This window comes from Adiantum capillus-veneris, chromosome 16 (assembly GCF_014529385.1).
Source record: "Adiantum capillus-veneris isolate H3 chromosome 16, ASM1452938v2, whole genome shotgun sequence".
In the NCBI taxonomy this organism is placed as follows: domain Eukaryota; kingdom Viridiplantae; phylum Streptophyta; class Polypodiopsida; order Polypodiales; family Pteridaceae; genus Adiantum; species Adiantum capillus-veneris.
This window is the reverse complement of record NC_140946.1, coordinates 18,603,037-18,616,477: the sequence shown is the minus strand read 5'-3', so window position 1 is coordinate 18,616,477 and position 13,441 is coordinate 18,603,037. Positions and strand designations below refer to the sequence as shown.

The window sequence follows — 13,441 nt, the reverse complement described above, 5'->3', positions numbered from 1 at the left end:
TCTCTCTCTCTCTCTCTCTCTCTCTCTCTCTCTCTCTCTCTCTCTCTCTCTTCTTCCTTGAAAGATAAGGATAAATATAGGGATTATGGTATACCTTTATGTGTTTTTAGCTTAGTTTCATTAATAGTTTCCTTAATTAGTTTATCCCCCTCTATGGAGAACTCTTTTGCATTTTTGTCCATCCCCCCTTCTCTCTTTATCGACAATTTCCTTACAAGATAAGTAAAACTGCTAGGATTATAGTGTACATTCATGTGTTTTTAGTTTAGCTTCATTAATAATTATTAATCCAAGTTTCATAGCAGATGGTGTCTAGACCGCAAATGTTTCCCCCAAGGCATGCAAGGCGTATTAAACAACTTGATCAATCTCGAAGAGCTAGGCATGAAATAGCAAGAAATAGAGCTAGGAACACTTTGTCTAATAAGGTATTGAGGGTCTTAGGGTTACATCCACACATTCCTTATGAAAGAGACTGTTATGAGAGACCAGAACCACCCATTGTTGGCCAAGAGCTAGATCATGAGTGCATGGATATTCATGTCGAAGACCATGCAAGCAATTTAGAGAAAATGTGCATAGAGCCTCCGGTTGTATTTGAGGAGAGATATTATACAAAGGTGGAAAGACATTGTTTGCCAATTTGCTCTCACTATGCATCTACTCCTATCTTGAAAAATCCTTCCATGGCACCAATTCTATTTGGAAAATGTTTGATATACAACTTAGGTTGCTTAGACTTTGAATGCTCCATATGTAGAGCTACAACATGGAAGGTTGAAGGAAGAAGTATTCATAATTTTGTAGGAAGGTATTGTTGTTTGGATGGGAAGATCCATTTGCTACCTTTGAGTGATCCGCCCCCAAAACTGAAAGATTTGATGCAATCCTCTACACGAAGAGGCAAAAAATTATTAAAGAATATTCGTTGATACAATAATGCACTTGCATTTTCCTCTTTGGGTTCTCACATTGATGAAAACATGTCCCGGGGAAGAGGAGTTTACACGTTTAAGTCACATGGTTGTATATATCACAACGTTGGTCCTTTAATGCCAATTGAAGGACATGATCGATGAAGTTCCTCGATTTGCACAATTGTATTTTTTTGACATGGAGCATGAGCTACAAAATAGACTACTTCATGTTCCACACTTGGACGTTGAAGAATTACAAACTTTACAAGAAATGATGCATAGGGTGTCCTTATGCTCATGCATTTCGCATTGCAGCTGCTATGGTTAATGGATCTTTTGTTTTAGAAACAAAGATGGTGATAACTGAAGCTCGCTCTAATGGGTGGCAATATCTTGCTCCCCGTGGTGATGAAATTGCTGCTATATTGTCTGGGCAAGGCGATGAGAGAACTATAGGGCATCGTGACATAGTATTAAATCTTCGAGGAGGGGTTTTAAAAAGAATTCTAATTTACATCGATCATACATGCCTCTTATGTATGTTCTTTTGTTTCCAATAGGAAAAGACGGATGGTATCCTTCGCTACAAAGCGGATCTAGACAGAAAATTACATAAAACAATACTATAGTTTTCGAATACAAATAAGAAATGACACCACCGAGTGTCTCTTACAGGGTGGTAGATTGCTCCAGCAATATATTGTGGATGCATATAGTTCCATGGAGGACTCACATTTTTTGTGGCTAAAAAATAACCAGAGGACACTCCGTGCTGAGATCTATTAGGGCTTGGCTCATATGGTTCAGGCTAGGGATGATATCGATGATATTTTGGGACAAACTGTTGGGCGTAGAATTGTCTTGCCCTCTTCTTTCACTGGAGGTCCAAGATACATGTGCCAATTGTACCAAGATTCCATGGCAACTGTTCGTAAGAGGGGAAATCCTGATCTCTTTATAACCTTTACATGTAATCCACGATGGAGAGAAATAGAAGAAGCATTGCTACCAGGACAAAGTGCTGCAGATCGTCCAAATCTAACTGCACGTGTATTCTATCAAAAGTTTAAAGACATGATGCATTTGCTTATCAAAAAGGCTGTCTTTGGAGATGTTGTTGGCCATGTATGTGTGATCAAGTTTCAAAAACGAGGTCTTCCACATGCACATATATTGTTGATTTTAGCATCTGAGAACAAACCAATGGAAGCATCCCACTATGATAAGTTGGTGTGCGCTGAGCTCCCAGACAAAGAGCTATTTCCAGAGTTGCATAGTGTGATTAGTCGTTGCAATATTCACAAACCATGTGGTCCCTTGAATTCAAATACTCCATGTATGGTTGATGGAAAATGTAGATTTAAATATCCACACAAATTTACCCTATCTATAAATGTGGATGAAAGTGGATATCCTACGTATATGCGATGAGATAATGGAAGTTTTGTTCAATTAAGAGATTGCAAGCTAGAAAATAGATAGGTTGTTCCATACAACCCATTTTTATCATTGAGATATAAAGCACACATCAATGTTGAGGTTTGCTCAACCATTTCTACTGTAAAGTATTTGTACAAGTATGTATATAAGGGCCATGATCTAGCCACTGTGGTGCTCCGTGATCATGAAGGTTTTTTTGACAAAATTAAGAGCTATCTTGATGCACGATATGTTTCTGCATATGAAGCTATTTGGCAAATTTATGGTTTTGACATGCATGAAGAGAAGCCTGATATCCAAAGATTGGAAGTTCATCTTCAAAATCAAAATACTGTGAATTTTTGAGATTCAGATGATTTGGCAGAGTTAGTAAATAACAATGAAGTTAAGAAGACAACACTCACTGAGTGGTTTGTTGTAAACCAAAATCATCATGAGGCCAATATACTAACATACGCTAACTTTCCTACTATGTGGGTTTGGAACAAGACTAAAAAAAAATGGACACAGAGGTAGTTGGGAGATACCATTGGAAGAATGTACAACATTGTCCCCACTGTCGAAGATGTTTACTATTTACGGATTTTGCTAACCATACGTAAGGGATGCAAGTGTTATAATGACTTGAGAACATATGAAGGACATGTTTATGCTACGTTCAAAGAGGCTTACAATGCTAGAGGGCTATTGCAAAGTGATGAGGAGTGGATCACATGCTTGGAAGAAGCCTCTTCTTTTCAAACTGGATTGCAATTGTACCAATTGTTTGCTATTATATTGGTATATTGTGAGCCATTATGTCCAGGGACATTATGGGATAGGTTTTCAGTTGAGCTTTCTGAAGACTATGCATATGCTTTAAACATGCATGTACTTGATGCAAGAGTTTGTGAAGAAGTTGCTAAAACTTGGGCACTTTGTAATCCTCATTCTTTGCTACAACAATATGGTAAGAGGCTCTCTGACTATCCCGGGCCTCCAATTGATCAAAGTTTTATGTCTTTAAGTAGGAGTAGTGTGTAGCAGAAGAGACCATGTATGATACTGCCGAACAATATAGTATGGCAAAACAAACGGAAAGGTCTCTAAACAATGGCCAACGTGATGCTTACAATTGTGTGCTACAAGCAGTTGAGCAATTGCAAAATGGAGGGTGTCTTCTTTCTAGATGGTCCAGGGGGGTTTGGAAAAACCTATGTTTATAATGCATTGCTTGCACGGCTTCGAGGTGAATGTAAGGTAGCGTTGGCATGTGCATCATCTAGTATTGCAGCTTTGCTCCTTAACAATGGAAGAATTGCACATTCGAGGTTTAAGATTCCTCTAGAATTAAATTTTGAGTCAACATGCAATATAAAAGTGAATAGCCAACTTACTGAATTGTTGAGAAGAGAAGCTTTGATTATATGGGATGAAGCACCCATGACTCATCGCCATGCTTTTGAGGCAGTAGATAGGACACTCAGAGATGTTTTACAAACAGAAAACCTGTTTGGTGGAAAGGTAGTTTTGCTTGAAGGTGACTTTAGGCAAATTCTACCAGTTGTATGCAAAGGTAGTCGAGGAGATATTGTGAATGCGACATTGTGTCATTCGTACATTTGGAAACAGACAAGAATATTAAGGCTCACTCAAAATATACGTGTGCAAAATTGTATGATAGATGCAGCTGAGAAACAATTTTCACGATGGGTTCTTGATATTGGTAATGGGAATATACACGATGGGGGAATTGTTGACAATGTCACTTTGCCTACGAGCATGCTACTTCAAAGAAACCATTTGTCAGATCTTATTGAGAGCATCTATGGAGAAATTCAGAGAGTCGAGGATTATGCAGGATTCTTTAAAGATAGGGGAGTTCTTGCACCTTGCAACAAGGATGTAGATGTGGTCAATGATTATGATCTACGCAAGATGTGCGGACATTATATGGAGTATTTGAGTGCAGACTCACTAGGCGAATTAGAAGAGAGGAGTGCTTTGTATACAATTGAATTTTTGAATAGCTTGGATTTAGGTGGAGGATATTCACTACATATGTTGTGTCTGAAAGAAAATGCTCCAGTCATGCTATTGCGCAATTTGGATCCAAGAAGGGGACTTTGTAATGGCACAAGGTTAATATGCAGACAGTTTCATCGTAGAGTCATAGAAGCAGAGATAATCACATGTTCCAACTTTGGAGACCGAGTATTCCTTCCAAGGATAGATTTCATTGTTGGAAATTCTCAGGGACTACCCTGCCAAATGAGGTGCATAGAATTTCCTATAAGGCTGGCATTTGGGATGACCATAAATAAAGCACAAGGACAAACATTGGGCTTCTTGGGATTATATTTGGCAACACCCGTTTTTTCACATGGTCAGTTATATGTGGCAATGTCACGTGTACGAACCTCAGTTTCTGTAAAGGTTGTGGTCAAGGAGGATAATGAAGTAGAGTTGACTCAGACTTGTATTCAAAGAAGTGTTGCAGGCTGCAAACGCAGTGGGGTAAAGCATGCACAAATGGAATATTGAAATTGTATACGCAAGACATCTTCTTTTACATCATTTCTTCTCAAAATGATGTAAGGTTCCAAGCTACAAATTTTCTCAAAGTGAGAGTGCAATATTTTGTTGCATCGACTCTAAGAAATTGCAATCCATGTCTTAGAGGTGAAAAAATGCCTCTATTGGATTCTTATCTATAACAGATTGCAAATGAGTAGAGGTAATAATACATGGTTATATGTGATGTCTTAATTAATTGCTTAAGGGGATTGACCCTAAGCTATATTTGCTCTCAAAAAAAGATAATAGCTACTTTTCTCTGCAATCGACTTCAACGCTATGTTTTTTGGACCGACATCCATGAAAGACAAGGTAATTGTAGATAGGTAGAGTGACAGGACCCTCTCTCTACCTTTTTCTAATCAAAAATTTATTTGCATTAAATGAGATTTGTTCTTGGTAAATAAGTGTGGCCCTAGCCCTTTTAACTCTTTATTTTAGTTTTAAATAATTCATGAGTTTACCACTTGCACATCAAAATGAAACAATGGAAATCTGGAAGGGTTGTGGAATTTGGAAGGGTTCCTGTTAAATGGGATTGGTTTTTGGTAAATAAGCGTGGCCCTAGCCCTTTTAACTCTCTGTTTCAAGATTTTGGTTTTGAAATATTCACGAGTTTACCCCTTACATATCAAAATGAACAATGGGAATTTTGGGGGTTGTGGTGTGTCAAGAAGTTTATGGTAAGTTTAGTGGCTAATCGCATGTCACGAGATCATTTTTTGAAGAATCTAAGTTTACTTTTAAGAGAGCTTGATTTATTTTATTTGTCTTTGTTTGGTTAGAGATGGCCTATCACTCTAGAGTGACATGAATGCGCATGTAGCCACCAGCATTTGTCTATGGTAATTAACTATTTTGTCTATAATAATCAACTATTTTACAAAAAAGTTCACATGAGTTACACATTTTTGTTATAGATCCATGATTTTGGAGAGGGCCTTTACATGCTGATGATGTCGTTCATTGAAGATTTTGAAGTTGTTCGGTATGGTTAAAATGAGACTTATTGAAAATAGTTTATATTTTTTTGTTATGTAGTTTATGATTTAACATTGAGTATGTTTTCGTAAACAGGAACCATTATTATTGCCAGTATATTTTTTTGGGTGTTTATCATCATATTGATGGTTTGCAGGGATATAATCACATTAAAGTTAATATTGACCATGATAATGGCCATGCCTATGTGAGTATATCCGGAGGTGGGGGACGAACTTTCACTTAATATACGTTATTCATATGGTGACAGTTGTCCCGTATGGAGGATAGAAATGTATGTGTTGGGTTGCCCTCCTCGACGCCTTGGACGAAATGTGCATCGTATTGGACCTTGGATAGTACGAACACCAAGTGATATTCCAGGACCTTATGTTATTGATGGTGATGGTCATTTATGTAGCTTGGCATACATTGACTGTTGGAATTTATGTAGCTTGGCATACATTGTTGGAATGTATGTAGCTTGACACACATCTTAAAATGTACTCCTCTCTCTACAGACAAATTCCTTGCTTGATTTTAAATATGATTTGAAAACAAACTATGTATAGTGCAAGATGTTGTAGAGTTTGCCTTCATTGAGTTCTATTTTTTGCGAGTGAACCTTGGTATACTCTTGATTTACCATGTCCATGTTAGAGAGAGAGAGAGAGAGAGAGAGAGAGAGAGAGAGAGAGAGAGAGAGAGAGAGAGATAAGGTGTAGGTGGCTCAAATGAAACTCTCTCTCATACACACCACCGCTCTAAATGATAGCAAAGAGCTTTCATTACTTTGCTCTTCCATAGTCTCTCTCTCTCTCTCTCTCTCTCTCTCTCTCTCTTTAATTTGTACGGAGGCCACCACTGAAAGAGAGAGAGAGAGAGAGAGAGAGAGAGAGAGAGAGAGAGAGAGAGAGAGGTGGTGTGGTAAGGGATGTCAACAAAGGAGAAAAAAAGATAATGTGATGTGTGTCATGGGGAGATATATAAAGATAGAGAGAAACTATATATGATTAGCTTGTTGGTAAAAGCAAGAAAGATCCATCAGAGATGTAAGAGCTTGGATTGACGGCTCTTACGAGACGTACTGTATAGGATTGACGGCTTGGTAAGAGCGAATGAGACCCGCAGGTGGGTCACGTGAGCTCGTCCGTTTAAACAATCTTCTTTTTGGCCTGGTGATGCCTTCTCTTTTTGCTGACTAAAATAGAAAAAATATTGAGTTATATTTTCAAGAATTTTTTGATGGGTTAAATAAGATGATTGGTTGAAATAAGACAGTGGACACTCATTTAAATGAAGAGTGTGTAAATCTAATGATAGACATGTCTTGGATTTTGAAATATAAATGAATGCTCATTTATCAAGGAAAGGATTTTGGACTGCTGACTATGGTAGTGAGCACTCAAGAGAGAGTTATGGGTGGTAGTGGTGGGTTGTTTTCTTTCAAAAATACTTACATAAGAGATTTGTTCAGGCTTCTATTATTTAATTTCAATCTATACTACAGATAAAGGGGGAGGGAATTCCCCCCCCCCTGCCACGCGTCAGTGTTTGCTTAATCCGGCGCCCTCGCGGCAGTGGCGTCTGAGCCAAACTGAGACAGCAGGACAGCAGAGCGCAAGGCTCGATGCGCATAGGCGGAGAGAGAGAGAGAGAGAGAGAGAGAGAGAGAGAGAGAGAGAGAGAGAGAGAGAGAGAGAGAGGCGGTGAAGCCGCCGGCCACACTAGTGTGCTAAAAAACAGAGTCCTCTTTTTTTGTGCAAATCTATAGGAGCAAGTGTGGTGTGTGTAAACTTTAAAGGTTTTCAGATGCACCGAAGTGGTGGTAAATCTTGTCTTGAAATCATAAATGACACTCTACATCTTTTTGGGTCATCACAAAAAGACGTTCACGCTTGGGAACATGTTTCTTTTGGAGTAGAGTTTATGGGTGAGTGACTCTCTGTAGTAACATAGCTCGTGCATCATCTCTCCTCTGCGTCGCTTATGTGTTCTCTCTCTCTCTCTCTATCACCAACTCTCTCTCTCTCTCTCTCTCTCTCTCTCTCTCTCTCTCTCTCTCTCTCTCTCTCTCTCTCTCTCTCTCTCTCTCTCTCTCCTGCTGGCTGCCCTGCTCCCGCTGCAGGCTCGTGCGCCCTGCCCCTGCCCCCCTGCCTCCGCCCGCTGTCTCTACTCGCGCACCCCCCTCACGCGTGCTGGCTGCCCCTGCTCCCGCTGCAGGCTCCCGCGCTCTCCACCCTTCGCCCCCCGCCCGCTGCCTCTGCACCCACGCTCCTGCGCGCTGCTCCCATCGGAAGCCCCCGCACTGCTGTGCCTGCCTGCATCCCAGCCGGACGGCCCCCCTTTTTTCTTCTACGCCTAGCATGTCTCCGCCTCTACTACGCGTAGCATGCCCCCTTTTTTTCTCTTTTAAACGTAGGATGACCTTCTACGCGTAGGAAGTTTTTTTGGAACCCCTCCCGCCCCCTCCCCAACTCTCTCTACCATCCCTTAATCCCTTAACCCCCCCCCCCCCCCCCCCCCCGAGCCCCTACCGCCTCACGCTCCACCACCCGCCGCGCCCGTCGCTAATGTGGGTGCACACGCACACCTAGTGACCCCCTTGCGGACGACCCCCCCACTCGCTCAGCTGTCGCACCCGCTGCTAGGGTGGGTGCACACGTCATCTAACTCCCTTGCGGACGGCGATCAAGCATGAGGAAGATGAACGATAAAGCCGACCCCCTAGAGGATGCCATTCAAAAATGCAAAGAGGAAATGACGGAGACCGTTACCAAGTTGAACTGCAATCTCTGGGGCACAATAAACATACTCGAAGGACGCGTGCTGCTCCAAGAGAGCAAGATAAGCACGCTGGAAGACCGAGTGACGGCACAAGAGGAAGAGATCGCGTCACTCAAGAAAGATCTCGCTGAAGCACGATCAAGAAACACACTGGAAGAGGGTGAACTGCAACCCTCAGTAATTGACGAAATCAACACGATCAAGGAACACGTACGGGCCATCAAAGAGGGAGAAGAGCAGCACAAAGAAATGATGACTTCTTGGGTGGATGTTCTTACCAAAACTCAATAGAAGGCGGACGAAGCCGAGAAATGGATCAAGGTGGCCAAGAAAGGAAAAGGCAAGGAGATAACGCCCACGTCCACACCCAACAACATCATCAATCAGACACTAGAGGAGGAGCAGAGGAGAAGGGTGCGCGCTTTACATGTGAGAATTTGCGGTCTTGACGACAAAGGCAATGTGGACGAAGAAGTAAAAGAACTCACAACCTTGATGGGGATTCCTGAGCCGACGCACACAAGGGCATCGAGAGTGGGCAACATAAAGAAAAATGGAAGCAGTGGAGAAACCTCAAAAGAAAGAGCACTCATCCTCTGTTTTCCCTCCATGGAAGCAAAGAAGTCATTCCTGAAGAAAAGACCAACTCTCAAAGAGACTGGCATCTTTCTCGGGGATGATCTCACCCTCTCGCAGATTGCTCATATGCAGGAAGTAATGCCGGAGATTAGAGTGGCAAGGGGAAAAGGCAAGATCGCTTTTTACCGAGACGGGAAAGTTGTGATACTAGAGCGACGCTCCACATGACGGTGCGAGACTTATGGGACCACACTCAAAGTAGCTGCCTGGAACTGCAATGGATCTATGCATCTTGATGTGGGGGCTTTTGAGGATAGCTTTACTGGAAGAGACATCATCTTTTACTCTGAGACACACCAGGCCCCTAGGCAATCCATGCCTCACATCAACGGATACAGGTGGGAGATAGCCTATAGACAGGAGACACGCTCAGAGCACAGAGGGCGAGGCTCGGGAGGAGTGGTAGTGTTATTTAGAGAGGATCTGCAGCCACTGATACATATAGCCCGCAGGGACGAGCATGCTAGGTACATGTGGGTGAGACTGAAAGCAGAGACAAGCAGATACCTCTATGTAGCTATTTGCTACTCTCCCGCGAGTACATCAGTTTATGCATCACCCAGAGGACAATCCCCTTTCTCTATTTTGGATGATGACATATGGGAGTTCTCTAGGGACGGTGACATTATCATCCTAGGGGACTTCAATGCTAGGACTGCCCATCACCAGGCAGTGTTTTATGATACTTCAGAGGAGATGCTAAGAGAACTAGATGTTGAAGAGACGGGCCTTTCCAGAATATCACACGATATGGAATATACTGAGTATGGGCGACACCTGATAGACATGGGCACTGCACATGGATTGGCCATCTTGAACGGCCTACAAAGATTTCCTGCAGCAGGAGGATTTACATGCTTCCCACACAGACATGGAGCCAGCACAGTGGACTATGTCATGGCACAACCGAATCTCATCTCCAGTATCCAGGATCTCACAGTTGGGCCCAGACCGGTCGGGGTGGCAGTGGATCATGCTTGTGCAACTGGGCAGGCAGGATTCTGGAGAGGCTTCTCCACTCTTGACCATATCCTAACACTCAGGGCCATCATCGAGGAAGGCAGATCTCATAGGAGACGGATCTATTGTAGCTTTGTGGACTTCCGCAAAGCTTTTGACACGGTACCCAGAGCTAGACTGATGCGCAGATTACAGGAAATGGGAGTACCCACAGAACTCATTTGGGGAATCATGGCATTGTACAGATCAGTAGTAGGGCATGTACGCACCCCGGAGGGACTTTCTACACCGGTTCACTCCACTATTGGGGTGAAGCAGGGCTACCCGCTCTCTCCTACCCTTTTCGGTATGTATGTGGATGAGGTTTCTGACTACATTGACAGCGATGGGGATAAAGGTGCTCAGTTGGTAGGGACATGGATTCCACTTTTGTTATATGCTGATGACATAGTGTTGATCTCCGAATCCCCAGAGGGAATGCAACGTCAATTGGATGCTTTGCACACGTTTACACACGAAAGTGGTTTGTCTGTCAACCTGGGTAAAACCAAGGTTATGGTGTTTAACACCACCCCACAGTGGATCAGGAGGTCAGCACCTACATTCACATACGGCCAGGAGACTGTGGAGTACACAGACGCTTACACTTACCTTGGAGTGGTTTTTAGCGGATCTACATTCTCACTCAGAAGAGCAGCAGAGACCAGACTTACTAGAGCCCACACAACATTGGGTAGATTGGAGAGAATGTGTTCGCAGGTTCAGTTTCAGGAGCCCATGACGAAGCTCTGGCTCTTTGACACCTTGGTGGCTTCAGCACTGCTCTATGGAACCGAGATATGGGGACCTTCACTGGATCACCACGGGAGGCCGGGTCGCTCAGACGGATGGGGGAACATGGAGAAACCTCTCGTCTCTATGATCTCGCGGCTCATTAGAGCAAAGGCATCAGTACCACGTGCCATTATCCGAGCAGAGCTAGCGGCCCCCCCACTTGTGGTGGAGGCGCCAACCAGATCAGTCTCCTTCATAAACCGCACATGGGAACTTCCTAGAGACAGATATGCTCGCATAGCACTTGAATCCTCTCGACAGTTAGCCATACAAGGAGATACAACATGCTGGTATGGGGAGATGACATCATGGTTTCGGGCACATGGGTTCAGCATAGACAGGCTGCCACCATTCCATTACTCACTGGATGCACCATCTCTCACTCTTACACAGTCAGAGATCACCAAGCTCATCCGCCAAGACCTAACCCAGCTAGACACCAGGAGGACATGGATACAACCAACACAGGAATTGGGCACGAAGATGGATTTCTATAGAGACCACCTTCTCCAGCTTACGGAAGATGGTTTTGTGGCGAGACCCAGATACATGGATACCCACTTGTCTCATGGGATACGCTGTGCTATTGGCCAGTTACGCACATCTTCTCACCAGTTGCGGATTGAGACTGGGAGGTACAACGGAGTACTAGCAGAGGACAGGACATGCCCCTTGTGTAACACGGAACCTGAGACAGAGCTACACTATACATGCCGCTGCCCCGTCTACTACGAGATACGAGGTCGCTTCCACTGCCTGTTCAGAGAGGGTTTTGGACCACTCTCAAGAGTCATGGGATACGAAGATCAGAGATGTCTGGGTTTGTTCTTACTCGAGCTGCGCAGACACAGAGATAGCTTGATGAATGGCGAGGCTAGCCAGTCTCAAAGACGGATCACAGACTTCTTCAAAGCAGACACGAGACGGCCGCAAGAGCCACTCCCACAACAGAGCTCCCCCTCGTCTCACACCAGAGGCACATTGATTGACCGAGCGATTGAACTAGGAAAATCCAGGCGCCCACGACTGCGAAGAACTACACAGCATCGACGGGTTCTACGACAGAAAATTCGGAGCACGCTGGCCAGGCATGCACAACGCCCGGTCAGACTACTAACCATGGAGGAAATTGATGAGATTCGCCAACGACCGATGCTAGATCTCTTGTGATTCAGCCATCCCAACAAGCCACCCAAATTTTCCCGCTTAGTTTTATGCTTGGTTCACATCGACCAACTTAGGCCCCCATAGTAGATATCTTTGTTTTGTACTGTTGTTAGGTTATTTTGTTACTCTGACTTTGTATCAGATCCACCACTTTGTAACTTTCGGGTCTCATAGGTCATTATGGCCTTTTGAAGACGTTAATATAACATTTCATTTCATTTCATTTCTCTCTCTCACTCTCTCTCTCTCTCTCATTTGATCAGACTTGGAGTTGGGATCAGCACAGACACAGAAGAAAGACCCGAGAGCGGGTACATTGCGCTCGCTTAGAGAGATCCTCCATTTGGCCTAGAGTGAAGTCTGCAGCACTTTCAATTTTATCTCAGAAGGGTATCTTGTAGGAGTTGTCCCAATCAAATGATGGTATAGGGAATGGCCCTGCAGTGGCCATTTCCTGAAATAATGCACGACCTCATGGTGACCGGCGGTGGCCGGGAGCCATGATGGGAGGGCATTAGTTCAGGGAATGGCCACTGCAGGGCCATTCCCGGCCGTCATGGTCGTTGGGAGAGGGGCCAAAAGAGCTGGGGTCTGACAGCAACTGAGCCAAGGTGTGTGAGGAGTGTACCTTGCAACTGCAGAAGTCATACCTGCGAATGTTTCTCGTTGCTGAGTTGGCGCTCAACAATTGCATACAGGCAACAGTATTATGCATGCTGAGTTGGCGCTCAATGATTGTTGCAAGCAAACAATATTACGCGTTCATACAGGATTATGCATGCTGAGATGGCGCTCAATAATTGCGCGCAAGCAGTAGTATTTTGTTTGTTGAGGTGGCGTGCATCCCATGGCGGGAGAGGAGCATTCTGCATAGTAAATGACAGTTAATGAACCGTCGAGATTGTCAGCCCCTCGACCAACGACCTTGACGGCCTCTTCCTGCACTCCCCTGCCATTGTTTGAATTGTTCCAAGACCTTGAGATCTCCCAGCTAGCGCCCCTTTTCTCCTCTCTCTCACCACCGCTCTCAAGAGCTCTTATTAGTTTGCTGCCATGATGCGGGCGTCTTTAGGGGTCGTGCAGGGGAACAATGGGTGGTGCTGTGATAGAAAAGGTTACGAGGGCTCTAGGGCTGCTGATGGCGATATTGTGCATGAAGA

General features: G+C 43.9%; 2 protein-coding genes across 2 annotated transcripts; both read left to right on the top strand.

Moving 5' to 3' along the window:
* The first annotated feature begins 1,237 nt into the window (after window positions 1-1,237).
* LOC147438651 (uncharacterized) lies at window positions 1,238-2,702 on the top strand. Its single transcript, XM_086483912.1, has 3 exons — window positions 1,238-1,387; window positions 1,725-2,042; window positions 2,400-2,702. The coding sequence occupies exons 1-3, from the start codon at window positions 1,238-1,240 to the stop codon at window positions 2,700-2,702; spliced, it is 771 nt and encodes a 256-aa protein (XP_086340038.1).
* A 7,089-nt stretch (window positions 2,703-9,791) lies between these two features.
* On the top strand, window positions 9,792-13,066 carry LOC147438650 (uncharacterized). The gene is made up of 2 exons (XM_086483911.1): window positions 9,792-10,313; window positions 12,923-13,066. The coding sequence occupies exons 1-2, from the start codon at window positions 9,792-9,794 to the stop codon at window positions 13,064-13,066; spliced, it is 666 nt and encodes a 221-aa protein (XP_086340037.1).
* The last annotated feature ends 375 nt before the right edge of the window (window positions 13,067-13,441 follow it).